Source organism: Vigna umbellata, chromosome 10 (assembly GCF_029865625.1).
Source record: "Vigna umbellata cultivar VRB3 chromosome 10, Vumbellata_1.0, whole genome shotgun sequence".
Taxonomy (NCBI): domain Eukaryota; kingdom Viridiplantae; phylum Streptophyta; class Magnoliopsida; order Fabales; family Fabaceae; genus Vigna; species Vigna umbellata.
This window is the reverse complement of record NC_142174.1, coordinates 7,970,897-7,989,306: the sequence shown is the minus strand read 5'-3', so window position 1 is coordinate 7,989,306 and position 18,410 is coordinate 7,970,897. Positions and strand designations below refer to the sequence as shown.

Genomic DNA, 18,410 nt, shown 5'->3' with positions numbered 1-18,410 from the left:
TATAAATTATCAGTTAAAGACCTTTTGCTTTTTATTAAATGAATGATGCACCAGTACTCATTTATTGGATTCTAAGACTAAATGCCTTGATTGGGTTGTCTTTGATTTTTATCCACTAATCTTTGTTTCTTGTTAGATATATTATCTTTATTTTATAATTATCTTTTATTTTTAGTTAGTTTGTATTTCGTCTTCTATCTCGTTTTTATAAATCATTAGCAATTTGGTATCACTCGAGTACAGAAACAAATATTTTTACTAAGTTTTTATGGATTATATTAGTAATAAACTTGATACATTATGATTTTTTACTTGTATTTTGAGCTTATCCCATATTTTTTCTATTATAATTAGAGAACCCTATATATATATATATATATATATATATATATATATATATATATATATATATATATATATATATATATATGTTAGATATATTATATCTTTTAGTTAGTTAGTTATTATTTTCTCATTTGTATTTTGGGCTTAGCCCATATTTCTTTTATTATAAATAGATAACCCTATGTGTGTATTTAACACAAGGGGATATTCTCTCCCAATCTTCTCTATTTCTAATATGGTATCAGAGCACAGGAATAGTTCCAGTCAACTCTACGGTCTCCGGCACCCATCACTGCCGCTGCCGCTGCCATCGCCGCTGCCGCTGCCGCTGCCGCCGCCGCCGTCGCCGTCGCCGCCGCCGCCGCCGTCGCCGGAGTTCCAGAATCGACCGGCGACCACACCATCGGAATCGCCTCGGCCGGGCGACCACCGTCGTACGAAGATCGCGGCGAACGGACCTCCCACGCGCCTCCACGCGCCGCCGCAAGAGTCGCCGCTGCCGCCGCGCGTGCCGGCGCGTCGCCGGAGCTTTCCGCCGCCGATCAGCACCGCCGTGATCGCCTCCTCGCCCTCTTTCTGGATCTGTGGTCGTTGCGTCAATCGGAGCACTTTGGATTTTTAGGGTTTCTCCTTCTATATGGCGTCTTCAAACACCTCTGTTGGTGGCTCATCTTCTGATCCTTCAATATATACCAATTATGTGAATGTACACTTGTCCATTGACAAGTTAGATGGCACAAATTATGCAACATGGGCGTCCGACATCAAACTTTGGTTGAAGAGTCAAGGGTACTTAGATCATCTTACTCAAAATGTGACTACTGCTCCCATAGACACTTCCCGCTGGATGAAAATTGATGCTCAGTTATGCATTGTTATAAAGTCCACCATTCACTCCTCACTGAAACAAATGTTTCGATCCTATGAAACATGTTCAGAAGTATGGGCACAAGCGAAGTTGTTATACACAAATGACACTCAGCGTCTTTATGGTGTTTGTCAGGACCTATTAACTGTTATTGGTCCGCGCAATCCTGGTCCTATGGCAGAATATTTGGGTAAAATTCATGCCCTTCTTCATGACTTTAATGATATATTACCCCCTGCTTCCACTCCTGCTGAAGAATTGGAACAACGATCAAAGTTCTTCATGTTGCTGGCATTATACGGACTCTCTGATGATGTTTCTCATGTCCGTGATCAGATTTTGGGTTCTCCTGTTATACCCAACTTTACTTCTACTTGTTCTGCTCTTTTGCGTATACCGAGCAAACCCGTCATTGAGACATCCCCTCATACTGATGATTCCTCTGTTATGGCTACTCAACGTGATGATCGAAGTCGGTCTCGCAAGCCAAGTAAAGGACGTCTAAAATGTGACCATTGTGGCAAGTTAGGCCACAAAATAGATAGATGTTATGCTCTCCATGGACGTCCTCCTCGACCTGTAGCAATGGCAAATTCTGATCCACCTCCCCGATCACCGTCTGCAGACCATCCTACTTCATCTAATATCGTAGACAAACCTGCAATCTTCAACGAATTTCTCAAATGGTATGAGGATCATCAGCACTCTGGTTCCACTACCTCTGCATCTGTTGCACGTACAGGTACACCTTTTGTTGGTCTAACTCACTCCCTCGGACCTTGGGTCCTTGACTCAGGCGCCACCGATCATATCACTGGTAACAAGTCCTTGTTTTCTTCCTTGTCATGTCCGAATAATTTACCCTCAGTAACAATGGCTGATGGGTCTAGAGTCTCATCTCATGGTATTGGTACTGTTAATATTTTTCCATCCATATCCATTGATCATGTACTTTATGTCCCTGGGTCTCCCTTCAACTTATTGTCCATTAGTCGTTTAACTCGTACTCTTAATTGTGTTATTTCATTTACTAAAGATTCTGTTTGGTTGCAGGACCGGAGTTCGAAACACATGATTGGCACAGGATGTGAGTCTCATGGCCTTTATCATCTCCGCCCTTCTCCACATGTTGGCGTTGTCATGGAGTCACCATCCCTTCTTCATGCTCAGTTCGGTCATCCCAGTCTTGCCAAACTACAACAACTTGTCCCGAGGTTGTCCACATTATCAAGTTTGTCGTGTGAGTCTTGTCAGTTAGGGAAGCATACTCGTAGTTCCTTTCCTCGTAGTGTCTCACAACGGGCGTCGTCTCCTTTTTCATTGGTTCATTCTGACATTTGGGGACCTAGTCATGTTAAGTCCATTTTAGGTTTTCAGTATTTTGTTACCTTTATTGATGACTATTCCAGATGTACTTGGTTGTTTTTAATGAAGAATCGTTCTGAGTTGTTTTCTATTTTTCAATCTTTTTTCAATGAAATAAAAACACAGTTTGGGGTTTCTATTCGAAATTTACGTAGTGATAATGGCCGTGAATACCTTTCTCAACCGTTTAAACAGTTTATGGCTTCTCATGGCATTCTTCACCAAACCTCATGTGCTTATACCCCTCAACAAAATGGGGTGGCTGAGCGCAAGAATAGACACCTTATTGAAACAACTCGTACACTTCTTATTCATGGTCAAGTACCCTCACGTTTTTGGGGTGATGCAGTTCTCACAGCATGTTATCTTATCAACCGCATGCCATCTTCCGTCCTAGATAACAAAATCCCTCATTCTATCTTATTTCCTCAAGATCCTCTGCATCCATTACCTCTTCGAGTTTTTGGGTCTACATGTTTTGTTCATGATTTTAGTCCTGGTCTTGATAAGTTATCTCCTAGGTCTCACAAATGTGTCTTCTTAGGATTTCCACGGTCACAAAAGGGCTATAAGTGTTTTTCCCCTTCCCTCAATCGTCATTTTATCTCTGCTGATGTCACTTTTGATGAGTCTTCTTTTTACTTTTCACATCTATCTTCTAGTTCTGTACCTCTCCCTGCTACTGTTGATATCTCTCTTATATGTGATCCTCCTGGTGATGCTCCACCCATTTTGTCTTCTCCTTCTTTAGACTCTCATTCACCACAGGATCATCCTTCACCTCCACCCCTTCAGGTTTATAGTCGCCGTAATCGTCTCCCTCATGACTCACTTCCGGTGCCGCCTCATGTGTCTCCTCCGGCTCCAGCAACTGAGTCTGACTTGCCTATTGCCCTCCGTAAAGGTATACGCTCTACCCGTAACCCTTCCCCCCATTATACTGTTCTTAATTACCACAGATTATCTCCATCTTTTTATACTTGTCTCTCATCCATTTCTTCTGTGTCAATTCCCAAATCTGTGAGTGATGCCTTAACTCATCCTGGTTGGCGTCAAGCTATGCTGGATGAATTAAGTGCTTTACAGGAAAATGGAACTTGGGAGCTGGTCCAATTACCATCTGGAAAGTCTGTTGTTGGTTGCAGGTGGGTGTATGCTATCAAGGTTGGTCCTGATGGCACGATTGATCGTCTGAAAGCTCGACTGGTTGCCAAAGGCTACACACAGATTTTTGGTTTGGATTATGGTGACACTTTTTCTCCAGTGGCAAAAATGACCTCTGTTCGCCTCTTCATTGCCATGGCCGCTCTTCGACAATGGCCTCTTTACCAACTTGATGTCAAAAATGCTTTCCTCAATGGTGATTTGCAAGAAGAAATTTATATGGAGCAACCGCCTGGCTTTGTTGCTCAGGGGGAGTCATCTGGATTGGTATGTCGTCTTCGCAAATCCTTATATGGCCTAAAACAGTCTCCTCGGGCGTGGTTTGGTAAATTCAGTGGTGTTGTTCAACAATTTGGTATGTCTCGCAGTGAAGCGGATCATTCAGTGTTCTATCGCCACTCGAGTGCTGGATGTATCTACTTAATAGTGTATGTCGATGATATTGTTCTCACAGGAAGCGACTATCTTGGCATCTCTCAGATGAAACAACACCTTTGTCATCATTTTCAAACCAAAGATCTTGGCAAACTCAGGTACTTTTTGGGTATTGAAGTAGCACAATCCAATGATGGTATTGTCATATCTCAGAGGAAGTATGCGTTAGACATCTTGGAGGAAACAGGGTTAATGAATTGTAAATCTGTTGAGACACCTATGGACCCTAACATCAAACTCCTACCAAATCAGGGGGAGCCTTTCTCAGATCCTGAACGGTACAGAAGACTAGTTGGTAAATTAAACTATCTTACTGTTACGCGTCCTGACATTTCCTTCGCAGTTAGTGTGGTGAGTCAATTTCTAAACTCCCCATGTGAAGACCATTGGGATGCAGTTGTTCGCATACTGAAGTATATTAAAAGATCACCTGGAAAAGGTTTGCTATATGGCCCTAACAAAGATACAAAAATTGTTTGTTATTCAGATGCTGATTGGGCTGGTTCCCCTTCTGATAGGAGGTCTACTTCTGGGTATTGTGTCTCTATTGGTAGCAACCTGATATCTTGGAAAAGTAAGAAGCAAAGTGTTGTGGCAAGGTCCAGTGCAGAAGCAGAATATAGAGCTATGGCATCAGCTACTTGCGAGCTTGTGTGGCTTAAACAATTGCTTAGTGAATTGAACTTTGGAGATGTCACTCACATGACACTTATATGTGATAATCAAGCTGCTCTCCATATTAGCTCTAACCCTGTCTTCCATGAGAGAACCAAACACATTGAAGTTGATTGTCATTTCATTCGAGAAAAAATCATATCCGGAGATATCAAGACTGAGTTTGTTAACTCAAGCAACCAGTTGGCAGACATATTCACTAAGTCCTTACGAGGACCTAGAATTGATTATCTTTGTAACAAGCTCGGAACATATGATTTATATGCTCCAGCTTGAGGGGGAGTGTTAGATATATTATATCTTTTAGTTAGTTAGTTATTATTTTCTCATTTGTATTTTGGGCTTAGCCCATATTTCTTTTATTATAAATAGATAACCCTATGTGTGTATTTAACACAAGGGGATATTCTCTCCCAATCTTCTCTATTTCTAATAATATATATTTAACATAAGAGAAATTAATCTCTTACATAGTTTTTACTATATTCAACATTTCTCACAAAGTTTCTATTGTTATTGTAAGCTTTCTCTCTTGCTTGTCCAGGAATTTTTGTACCATATCCTGTTGTATACTTTGTTTAATACTTAAAGTGAATTCATTTTAACTAGTAGTTAGTTGAAGTTTGAAACATTCTATATAGTTGTTTCTGTCTGAGACGTGCTTTTCTCTGTCTTCCCTTGATTTTTCCCCATTGGACAGATACTTTTGTGATATTAAATGCATTACTAGAAGTTGGTAGAATATTAAATGTATGACTAGAAGCTAATATAAGTTGTTAGAAGATTCTAGAGATCTCCTTGTAATTATTACTTTAGGGTTAAAGTTCTCTATATATAGAGACTAATGTACTATTTCAAATGAATCAATTGAATAAAAATCTTCTTTCAAATTAATTCTTTCTAGTTGGTATAAGCTCCCGATCTTGGGAGTCTTGCTTCATTTCTTCTTTACCATCTTAGTTACAGTTCCTTTTAGGGTTGCCTGAAGTGCACCCATGTCCTTTAAATATTGGGATTGGATATCCTGAAGTGCACCCAACTTGTGGTTTTGTTTGTTGTTGCACCCCGCTATCCACCAGTGCTGTTGGCAGACCTTGTCACTGTACCCTTGCTGGAGTTGTTGTCGGAGTCGTAGTCGGGCTATCTTGTTAGAGCTTTCACCATTGCTATCATCAGAATTGTCGTTATTGCCACTGCTGCCACATCTGGAGCTCTTTTGTCTTATTGTTTTCTTTTAATTAAGAGGGGATTCTATTATTTACTTCAGCATGGCAGCTCCACTAAGCAATGTTGAGCTTCTAACTTCAGAGATACATGCAATACGTGATGAAATTGAAGTTTGAAATCTCGGATGGAGTCCACCAATAAGTCACCTTCTCGTCTTGCTCTCTAGCTATGACTAGTAAGAACTTAAATTCATCTTTAACGTTTGTAAAACTTTATGTATGGACTCTTAGGCTCTAGACTCTGCGGCCACAGACCATATGTCCTCTCATTCATCTCTTTTAACATCATTTGTTTCTCTTTTCGGTAACCACATTATTGTTGCCAATGGGACTCATATCTCATTAACTGGACATGGTGATGTTTCGCTTTTACCATCCCTCAACCTTAAAGACGTTCTTTATGTTCCAAACCTTTCTAATAATCTTATTTCCATTAAGAAACTTGCGCATGACCTAAAGTGTTTTGAAACATTCTTTCCTACTCATTGTGGTTTCCAGGATCTTGCCATAAGGAGCACGATTGGAACTGTTAAGGAACTGGGAGGGTTGTATTGTTTTAAAAACTAGGGATCTAAAGATAATATTAGTACACAAATAGGTACCCCTTACTCCAATCTTGCGCTACTTTTGAGTCCTCTCAAATTTGGCTTCTCCATCGTGGTCTAGGACATCCCTCCTTTTCTGTTCTATGGTTTATGATCCCTTCCTTATTTTCTAAAGAGTTTGTTAAGTCATGTAAATGTGATGTATGCCAACTTGGAAAACACCATTGTGCCACATATACTCCTAGTAATACAAAGAGTGTCCAACCTTTTGACTTAATTCATTATGATGGCTGGGGGCTTTGCATGAAACAATAGTATTTCTAGTGCTAAATGGTTTGTTACGTTTATTGATGATTGTACTTGTGTTCAATGGATTTTCCCCGTGAAAGAAAAATATGAAGTTTTTACTTTATTGGTCAAATTCTACCATATGGTAAAAACACAGTTTGGGAAGTCAATTAAACGTTTGCGTTTTGATAATGGGAGGGAATATGTAAATCATGACATGTCTAAATTCCTTTCTGAAAATGGTGGTGTTCATGAATTACTTGTGTGAATACATCCTAACAAAATGACATTGTTGAAAGAAAAAAAATAGGCATCTTCTTGAGGTAACACAAACACTTCGTTTCCAAATGCATGTCCCTAAATCTTATTGTGGCTGTCCTCGTTGCAACCTATCTTATTAACCAACTACCCTCTCGAGTCCTAGATGGTCTGAGTCCTATTGAGTTCATATCTTCCTTCTTTCCATTTGTTCCTTTTCTCTTTAGTCTTCATAGTTGAGTGTTTGGATGTGTTGTGTTTGTCCATATTCATAGTTAATTTCGTGGAAAGTTAGATCCTAGACTATTAAATGTATATTTGTTGGCTATGCTTCTAATAGAAGGGATATCGTTGCTATCATCCTACAATGTGAAGGTTTTTTTACCTCCATGAAGGTTACTTTTGATGAAACTGAATCTTTTTTACAAACATTCTCAGCTTTAGGGGGAGTGTTATTTTGAAGCTGAGTCTTTTGAATCTTTTGAGTCATCTTTTACCTCTTTCATATAAGAACCATCTCGTACTACTCTTGGTATGCTTGAAACATCTCGTATGGACATCTTTGAAGCTGCTCGTAACAAGGCTGAGAGTCAAGGTCAGCTCCAAAAGTTAGCCATGTTTATGAAGCTGCTCCTCAAAAGGGCAACTTTGTTCTTGAAACAGGGTCAACTCTAGAAATTAGTCGTGTAGAGAAACCTTGATGACTTGCCCATTGCTTTCAGGAAAGGAACTCGATCTTGTACCAACTATCCTATTTCTCATTTTGTGACTACAAAAAACCTATGTATGAAACATCTAGTTTCCTCTCTTTCGTTGATGAAATTAGAGTCCCTACTTCAGTTCAAGAAGCATTGAAGGACGGGTTCACGCCATGAATGGAAAGATGAGTACCTTAGAAAAGAACCAAAAATGGAAATTGTTAACATGGCACTTGATAAAACGGCAGTAGGTTGCAGATGGGTTTATAATGTAAAGTAAAAATCTGATGGCACATTAGATTGTTACAAAACAAGGTTAGTTGCTAAAGGATTATTTACTTAGACTTATGGTGTTGATTATGGGAAGACATTTGCTCTAGTGGAAAAGATGAATACAGTTAGAATCATTCTCTAATAGGCAACTTATTTTGGTTGGGAAATGCAACAATTTGATTTGAAAAATGCTTTCTTGCATGGACAATTAGAGGAATAGGTCTATATGGGAATTCCCCAAGGTTTTAGGCCTTATGAAGAAGGGAATAAAGTATGTAGGTTGAAGAAAGCCTTGTATGGACTCAAGCTGTCAGCCCATGATTGGTTTGGTCGGCTCACTCCTGCTGTGATCTCCATTGGGTATCAACAGAGTCAAGGTGACCACACCTTGTTCATTAAGCATTCCCCAAAAGGTCAACTTACACTACTCTTAGTCTATGTTGATGGTATAATTGTTGCACGAGATGATGAACATGAGAAACAAATTTTGAAAGAAAAACATTTTGGTCAAGTTGAAATCAAGGATCTAGGAAAGTTGAAGCACTTCCTTGGGATAGAAGTAGCTTACTCAAAGAAAGGCATCTTTATCTCCCAAAGAAAGTATGTTATTGATCTTCTCAAAGAAACAAGTATGATTGATTGAAAGACTACTGGAATTCCAATTGAACAAAACCATAAAATTGGGAGTGATGAAGGTAGTTCTTTTGTGAATAAAGACTTGTTGAGAAGCTCATTTACTTAGCTCACACTAGACTTGATGTATCCTATGCTGTGGTGTCGTTAGTTAGTTCATGCATGATCCAAATGAGAGACATTTACAAACTATAAACAAAATCCTTCAATATTTGAAGAGAAGTTTAGAAAGGGGATTATTGTTGAAGAGAATGAAAAATTAAAAAATGAAGTATATACCGATGTAGATTATGTAGGGTCAGTCACAGATAGGAAAGCTACCATAGTATATTCCATGTTCTTGGGTGGAAATTTGGTGACTTGGAGAAGTAAGAAACAAAATGTCGTTGCAAGGTCTAGTGCATAGGCTAGGTTCCAAACTATGGCACAAGGGGTGTGTGAATTGTTATGGCTAAGAATGATTCTAAATGATGTTAATGTGGTATGTGAAGAACCTATGATAACTGTGATAATAAGTCAGCTATTAGCATTGCTCACAATCCAGTTCGGCATGAAAGGACCAAACAAATAGAGATAGACTGACATATTTTTAAAGAGAGACTAGATAGTGGTCTTATCACTACTTCTTAGGGCCCAATTGGGATTCAGCTAGGAAATTTTTTTACAAGAGGTCTTCCCAACGAGCGATTTCATGATCTCACATGCAAGCTGGAAATGATAGATATCCATTCACTAGCTTGAGACGGAGTGTTGTAAGAGGATATTAAATGTACTACTAGAAGTTGATTGAATATTGAATGTATTACTAGAAGCTAATATAAGTTGTTAGAAGATTCTAGAGATTTTCTTGTAATTGTTACTTTAGGGTCAACGTTCTCTATATATAGAGACCAATTTACTGTTTCAAATGAATCAATTGAATAAAAATCTTCTTTCAAATTAAGTCTTTCTAGTGATACTATTATAATAATATTTTATGTTTATTATTCCATTTGTAATATTTCTATTACTACTGACACCTCTTTTTAACTTGGTAATTGGTTGGCATATCAGATCAATGATCGCTATGAGTTTCCTTTGCAACTAGATCTTGATAGGGATAATGGCAAGTATCTATCACCTGAAGCAGACAGAAGTATTCGGAATCTTTATTCACTTCACAGGTATCTTCAATAGTGCATGCTATGGTTGCAATTTTTTTCTATGCAATGCCTGCATTTGAACTACATGCTATGCTGGATCATGAAACTACATTTGTGCTTCTGCTTGAAGTGGTGAAACTGGGAAGGTAGATGATTTGAAAAGAAAACCACTTCATACTCAGTACCACTATGATATTTGGATGATTTGACTCAATGAAAGAAAATAAAAGCTTTCTTGCCTTGTATTTTTTGTTAATATGTTTTTAGACATGTATAACCTAAAAGCAAATATTTAGTGGTGGAGTTCTCATTTAAGCTTGAAAAGAATGCGGGCAGAACTAAAGCTAATTTGAGAGTTAAAGCTAATTGTGTTGAAATGGGAGAGTTAAAGCTAATTGTGTTGAAATGGGAGAGTTAAAGCTAATTGTGTTGAAATGATATATTTGTCTATTAACTTACCAACTAACTGTTGTATCAAAAGGATATAAAGTTATTTATCATGAACTTGCAATTTTGGTTGCATGTTCTGTATGACTTGGCTTTTAGCACATCCTTTATCTAATTCTATTAGTGGATAAAGTTAAGAGATATATGAACATATTTCTTTTTCTTAAGTCTATAAACGATTGTGCTTTTTCTTGTTAGTATAATCTATCTTATTTTTGGCTCTTGACATGGAATCAATGCATTCTGGCATTGTGGTGAGGAATTCTGTTCTTCTAAATTGAAGTTGAACTAATTGGGAATGTTCATTTTTTGTGCTTCATATCCAAATAGCGTTTGTGAGGAATTTGTTTAGAGTTGTTAGAATCATTTACATGTATTTATCCTACAGTCTAAGCATTTGGGATCTTTTGTTGTTGAAAGAATTGATAGTATTAGTGTTATGTTTGTTGTTTGTTTTAATTGTTCCATCATGGCTTTGTTTATTTTCTTTTTTAATTTATTTTGTAATTCTCAGAGGTTACACTGGTTTGTAACCATCAATAACTCTGTCCATAACTGACCCGTAACTCTTTTGTTTTTCTATTAGTTCTGACTAGCAAAACAAAACTGTATCTACGGTTTTTCTTACCAATAATATACAGTACACACTTTAAACAGTCACACGACTGGTGCCTTCATTTGTTCTTTTTATCTTTCTCATTCAAACTCCATTATGATATGAAGAACTGGTTGATGATCCACAATGCCATTCCTAGTTCCAATTCCCTCCCATCTCCCGCCATATTTTTCCAATCTCTGTTGCTGAAAAACTTGATGACTGTTATCTTCACTAGAAGCAACATGTTGAACCTGTCATCAAGGCTCACAAACTCCATTGCCAGAGTTGCCTCAAATATGGTCACGCTTCTAATGTCTGCCATTTCCATGCTGATCCCTCTTTTCAACCGTATGAGTCCTTGGTCCTCTATAATCCAGCCACCAATCAACCTCTGCACTTTCCTCCCACATCCACCACTCCTTAGTCCTCCGCACCTCCTGCTCCTGCAACAACCCCTCCCTGGTTTGCCTCCACTCTTCCCAGTGCCATGCTTGCTTCTTCCTCCACTCCTTTTACCACTTCTTAGATCCTTGACTCTGGAGCTTTTTTTCATGTTGTTAGTGACTCCCAAAATATTCAGTAGTTTAAACATTTTGATGGTCCTGATCACATTTATGTGGGCAATGGTGAAGGTTTGAATGTTCTGGCATTCGGTTCCAGTTCTCTTTGTCCTTCTACCCACTCGTCTGGTATTTTTAATCTTCATCATTTACTACTTGTTCCATTTATCACCAAAAATCTTGTTGTGTTTGTCAATTTGCTCGTGATAATGTGTTTGTGTTTTTTTTTTCTTTACTATTGTTCAGTCAAATCTCAAGCGAATCATGAAATCCTTCTCCAAGGTGTTGTTGGAGCTCATGGCTTATATTCCTTCCCCAATCTTCAGATTCATCATTGTTATGCTCCTCTCTCATTGAGTTCTTCCTCTTTGTCCACCAACACTCCTGTTGTTCCTTTGTCTTTTGCAACTGCTGCATGTCCTTCCAAGTCTCTCATTTATAACATTCTAGATTAGCCGAAGTACATGTATTAAAACTTGTAATGACTCAGTGAAATGTCCCATTTCGTAATAAAAATTTGGATTTCTGTTTATCATGTTGTGTTGGCAAGTGTCATTGTTGACCTTCTTCTACCATTGTTTATGTTAGGATATTTATCCTATTTTATCATCATTATAGTGTGTCAAGGGTTATCTTATTTATCATGATTATATTGTGTCTAGGATTACCCTATTTATCATGATTATATTGTGTCTAGGGTTACCCTATTTATCATGTACTTGTGTATCAATTTATTCTTATAAATAGAAGATTGTGAAAGGGATCAATTAAGCCCTCTAGAATTATTTTACAGTTTCAATCTTAAGTTGGTATCAGAGCGGGTCGAACCCGCTCTGGTTTCTGTCTCGTAATATATATTTGTCCAGCGCCACAGTTCTTCGTTGCCCGCCACCGTCTGCCGCTGCCTGCCGCGGGCCACCGTCCACCGTCGGCCACCATCGTCTGTCGCCTGCCACTGTCGCCGCCGGCCACCGCCCGCCGTTGCCGGCCACTGTCGTCCATCACTGTCACAGTTGCCTTCGTCTAAACCCTTAGGGTTTTCTTGTTTCTCGCTAGTACTATTCGTCTTCTTAAGAAATGGCGCCTGACAGTACTCTTTCCTTCTCTGGAAGTCCATCAATTACCTCCGAGAAACTAAATGGAAAAAATTATCTATCATGGTCTGCTGCTGTTGAAATGTGGTTCCTTGGCCAAGGGCATTATGACCACCTTGAGCGAGATGGAAGCCATGTGCCTACTGAAAAAGCTGATCAGTGGAAACAAGCAGATTTCAAGTTGTGTGCCCTGTTATGACAATCAGTGGAACCCAAACTTCTTGTATCTTTGAGGGCTTTCAAAACTTGTCACTCCTTTTGGAAGAAAGCCTAAAGCATTTATGCCAACGATATTCAACGTCTCTATGACACTACGAACAAGCTTGCATCTCTTAAAATGGCAGACCATGATATGGTGTCCTTCATGGTTGAAGCCCAATCTGCTGTTGAAGAACTTAGGATGTTTTTGGAAGTAGATCCATTAGAGGATATCAAAAAGAAACTAGACAAATTTTACATGGTGTTGATCCTTCGTGTCCTACATCCTGATTTTGATCATCTTAGAGATCAACTTCTAACTAGTCATGAGATCCCCTCTATGGAAACATTGACCACTCGCCTTCTGCGTGTCCCGGTACCTCAAACTCAAGAAGCGCATGAACTAGTGGAACCATCTATCATGGTTGGCACACGAGGAAGAGGAGGACGTGGCACTAGAGGAGGAGGAGGACGAGGAAGTCGGGGATGTCCATGTCCTCAATGCACATATTGTAAAAGGATGAGTCATACTCAAGAGAATTGCTACTCCTTACATGGTTTCCCTTCCAAAACCGCCAATATTTCGAAGACTGAAACTTCCACTTCGAAGACTGAAACTTTCACTTCTATGTTTTCTGAGGATGAATATCAAGAGTATTTAAGGTTAAAGTCTAACAACTTGGCACAACCATCTCAATCTCCCAATACATCGTTTCTCAATCTATGGAAGGTCAAAGGTCAAAATTCACAGGTAATTGACTCAAGTGCTTCTGATCACATTTCTGGTAATACTTCTTTGTTCTCATCTATTTCTTTTCGAGAAAAACCTCATTTCATAACCCTTGCAAATGGATCTAAAACTTCTTCCAAAGGAGTTGGTCATGTTTCTTTGTCTCCCTCCCTCAATCTCAACTCAGTTCTTTTTGTCCCTAATTGTCCTTTTAATTTAATTTCCTTAAGCCAATTGACTAAAATGTTAAATTGTTCAATAACCTTTGATCATAAATCTTTTGTTATATAGGAGCGTGGTTCGGGGAGACAGATTGGAGAAGGATATGAAGCTGGCGGATTATACCATTTTGGATCTCGTCCAAGGGTATCCTGTGTTGCTGCTCCTAATCCTAAAGTGCTACATGATCGACTTGGCCATCCTCATTTGTCCAAATTAAAAAAGATGTGTCCTGAACTTAGTGGTCTACAAACCTTAGAATGTGAGTCATGTCAATTAGGAAAACATGTTAGATCTTCCTTTCCTAAAAGGTCTCAATCAATATGTAATTCTAGTTTTTCCATCATCCATTCTGATATATGGGGACCTAGTCGTATCTCCTCCTTTGGTTTTTATTGATGAATATTCAAGATGTACTTGGGTTTATATTATGAAAAATCGTTCTGAATTGTTAGCTATCTTTACCTCCTTTTTGAATGAAATGAAGAATCAATTTGGTCAAGTAATCAAAATATTAAGAAGTGATAATGCAAAAGAGTATTTCTCATCCTCCTTTTCTGCCATCTTGAGTTCCCATGGTATCTTACATCAGTCTACTTGTATTCATACACCACAACAAAATGGTATAGCAGAACGAAAAAATAGACACTTGGTTGAAACTGCTCGTACCCTTTTGCTTGGTGCCCATTTTCCTGTCCATCACTGGGAGATGCCATCTTAACTGCATGTTATCTTACTAATAGGATGCCCTCCTCCTTTCTTGATAATAAAGTCCTTTTCTCCATTTTGTTTCCTAATGATCCTCTCTTTCATACATCTCCCCGAGTGTTTGGCTGTGTATGTTTTGTTCATGACATGTCTTCAGGTCTAGACAAACTCTCCAGTCGCGCTCTCAAATTTGTCTTCTTAGGCTATTCTCGACTTCAAAAAGGATATCGGTGTTACTCTCCTGAAACTAAGAAGTATTTCATGTCTGCCAATGTCACATTCTTTGAACAAACTCCTTACTTCTCTCCATCCGTTCAGGATGTTTCTATCCTCCAGCAGGTCCTTCCTATTCCAATGGCTGAGTCAAATAGCTTTACTGTCTCTGTCATTCCAATTCTTGATGACAATCCTTCTACACCTGTTTCTCCACATACTGAGATCATCCCACATAGGGCCCCAATGGATAGTCCACCTCCCCAAGACAATGGTGAATCTCCTACTTCAGATTCTTCTCCCTCGTCACCTCCTCCCACGCCTCCTGGTGCAAATGATTCAGCATGACCTATTGCCCTCAGAAAAGGTACTCGTTTCACTCGAAACCCTCATCCCATTTATAATTTTCTAAGCTATCATTGATTGTTGTCCTCTTATTTTTCTCTTTTATCCTTCATGTCCTTTGTTGTTATACCCAAGAATGTGAAAGAAGCACTTGATCATCCTGGATGGCGACAAACTATGATTGTAGAAATGCAGGCTCTTGACCACAGTAATAGTTGGGAGCTGGTGTCCCTTCCCCCACGAAAAAAGGCGGTTGGTTGTCGATGGGTGTATGCAGTTAAAGTTGGCCCTGATGGTGAAATTGATCGGCTCAAAGCTCGGCTTGTTGCAAAAGGTTACACGCAGGTTTATGGTCTTGATTATTGTTACACTTTCTCTCCTGTAGTCAAGATGACTACTATTCGTCTCTTCTTTGCCATGGCAGCCATTCGTCACTGGCCACTTCATCAATTGGATATCAAGAATGCCTTCCTACATGGTGATCTTGAGAAAAAAGTTTATATGGAGCAACCTCCTGGGTTTGTTGCTCAGGAGGAGTCTGGTATGGTATGCAAATTGCATCGATCTCTATATGGCCTCAAGCAATCCCCACGTGCTTGGTTTGGAAAGTTTAGCTCCATTGTTCAAAAATTTGGGCTAAAACGCAGTGAAGCAGACCATTCAGTTTTTTATTGTCATTCTTCTCTCGGGCAATGTGTTTACTTAATAGTATATGTTGACGATATTGTCATTACAGGAAATGATGCTGTTTGTACTTGTGTAGACATTTTCAAACCAAGGATCTTGGAAGTCTCAAATACTTCTTAGGCATTGAAGTAGCGCAATCAAAAGATGGAGTTGTAATCTCCCAAAGGAAGTATGCTCTTGATATATTACAAGAAATCGGCATGATTGATTGTAGACCAGTAGACAGTCCCATGGACCCAAACCAGAAATTAAGGACAGAAGAAGGTGAATTATTCTCCGATCTAGAGAGTTATAGGAGGCTGGTTGGAAAACTGATTTATCTCACTATTACAAGGCCAGATCTATCCTTTGCAGTTGGAGTGGTTAGTCAGGTCATGCAGGCTCCATGTGTTGACCATTGGAATGCTCTCATTCGCATTCTAAGGTATGTAAAGAAGGCTCTCGGGCAAGGATTGTTATATGAAGATAAAGGAAGCATTTAGGTCTCTGGGTATTGTGATGCAGATTAGGCAGGTTCACCTATTGATAGACGGTCTACTACAGGATATTGTGTTTTTCTGGGAGGAAACATTATTTCATGGAAAAGTAAGAAATAAAATGTAGTAGCTCGATCAACCGTGGAAGCCGAGTATAGGGCAATGACATCACTAACATGTGAACTTATATGGGTGAAACAATTCCTTCAAGAGGTTAAATTTTGTGACATCCATACTATGAAGATGTATTGCGACAATCAAGCTGCTCTCCACATTGCATCAAATCCAGTGTTTCACGAGAGGACTAAACATAGAAATTGATTGTCATTTTGTTCGTGAAAAGTTGTTGACCAAAGAAATATGTACTGAGTTTATTGGGTCAAACGATCAACTTGCAGATGTATTGACCAAGTCATTAAGGGGTCCTCGGATTGAATTTATTTGTTCCAAGCTTGGTATATACAATTTGTATGCTCCAGCTTGAGGGGGAGTGTTAGGATATTTATCCTATTTTATCATCATTATAGTGTGTCAAGGGTTGCCCTATTTATCATTATTATATTGTGTCTAGGATTACCCTATTTATCATGATTATATTGTGTGTAGGGTTACCCTATTTATTATGTACTTGTGTATCAATTTATTCTTATAAACAGAAGATTGTGAGAGGGATCAATTAAGCCCTCTAGAATTGTTTTACAGTTTCAATCTTAAGTGTTTACACACAACCACTTCAATTATTTTTTAGTGATCTGTGGGGACCATCACATGTCCCCTCTACTGCTGATTACTTGTACCACGTATGTCGATGCATTTTCCAGGTTTATGTGGCTTTACCCTCCTAAATTAAAAGTTGAAAGTATTCAAGCTGAGTAGGGTGGTGAATTTAGATTTTTTCAATCCTTCCTTGACACTCATGGCATCGCCCATAGTCTCATTTGTCCACACCCTTATCACCAAAATGTTGTTGTGGAGCACAAACATCGTCACATTAGTAACTTGGGGCTAATACTTTTGCATCATGCTTCCCTTCCCTTAAAATTTTGGGATTTTGCCTTTCAAGCTGTTCATTTAATTAATAGGTTACCTATTGCTTCCTTGTAATTTCAAGTTCCTTACATTATCTTATATTAATGTTCCTCGAATTATTATTTCTTAAAAGTCTTTGGCTGTGCTTGTTTTTCTTTCCTTCGTCCCTATCACACTCACAAACTTGACTTTCATTCTAAAGGATGTGTCTTTCTCATGTACTCAATCTCTCAGAAGGGTTATCTCTATTTGTCCAAGTCTGGCCACATCTATACTTCCAAAGATGTTATTTTCAATGAACTCCGGTATCCCTATACTTTCCTTTTTCCTGCAGCCACTGCCTCTACTTCTCTCCCCAACCAATATTTTGATCTTAATCCTAATTTGTCTCCCCCATTCACCACTCCCCCTTGACATCCTTCTCTTGAGTCTTCCTCTCCCACTATGAAATTTGAAGATTAGGCTTTCCTTCATCAATATATATGATTTGGTGTCTTTACCTGGTCGAAAGGTTGTTGGTTGTAAATGGGTTTTTCACATTAAACAGAACCCTAATGGCAGTGTTAACGAGTAGAAAGCTCGTTTGGTTACTATGAGATATAATCAGGTTCCAGGCCTTGGTTTTAAGAAAACCTTCTCTCCTCCAGTTATTAAGCTTGTTACCATTCGTATTATCCTCACTTTGGATTTGATACATGGATGGGACTTATTTTTCTACTATCAACATGGTCACACGGTTTACATCTTGGTCTATATTGATGGCATTCTTATCACACGCACCTCTACATCTCTTATTCAACCCCTTACTCATCAGTGGAATGCCACTTTCTCCCTCAAACAACTTGGCCACCTAGACTACTTCTTAGGTATTGAGATTAGTTATCATTCCCCCACTTTAGTAGTTCTCACTCAAGGCAAATATATTTTTGACCTCTTGCGCAAAACTATGATGATTGATGCCCACTTAGTCTTCGCTCCTATGGCCTCTTCCTACAAACTCTCTAAGGTTGGGTCAACCCCATTTTCAGGTCCTACACTATATCGCCCTGTGGTTGGTTCTCTTCAGTATACCACTGTCACCAAGCCTGACATTAGCTATGCTGTGAACAAGGTTTGCCAATTTCTTTATCACCCATTTGAATCTCACTGGATTGTTGCCAAATACATTCTCCTCTATCTGAAGGGCACTAC

The 18,410-nt window shown here is 38.9% G+C and overlaps 1 protein-coding gene across 5 annotated transcripts in view; it reads left to right on the top strand.

The window, feature by feature from the left end:
- Positions 1–18,410, top strand: part of LOC124844284 (ubiquitin C-terminal hydrolase 12-like) — a 53,342-nt gene that overhangs the window by 6,294 nt on the left and 28,638 nt on the right. For all 5 annotated transcript variants that reach the window (XM_088100659.1, XM_047321191.2, XM_047321190.2 and 2 more), the window contains one exon: positions 9,827–9,936. In XM_088100659.1, the coding sequence (XP_087956785.1) occupies positions 9,827–9,936 (110 nt within the window). The remainder of the gene's footprint in view (positions 1–9,826; positions 9,937–18,410) is intronic.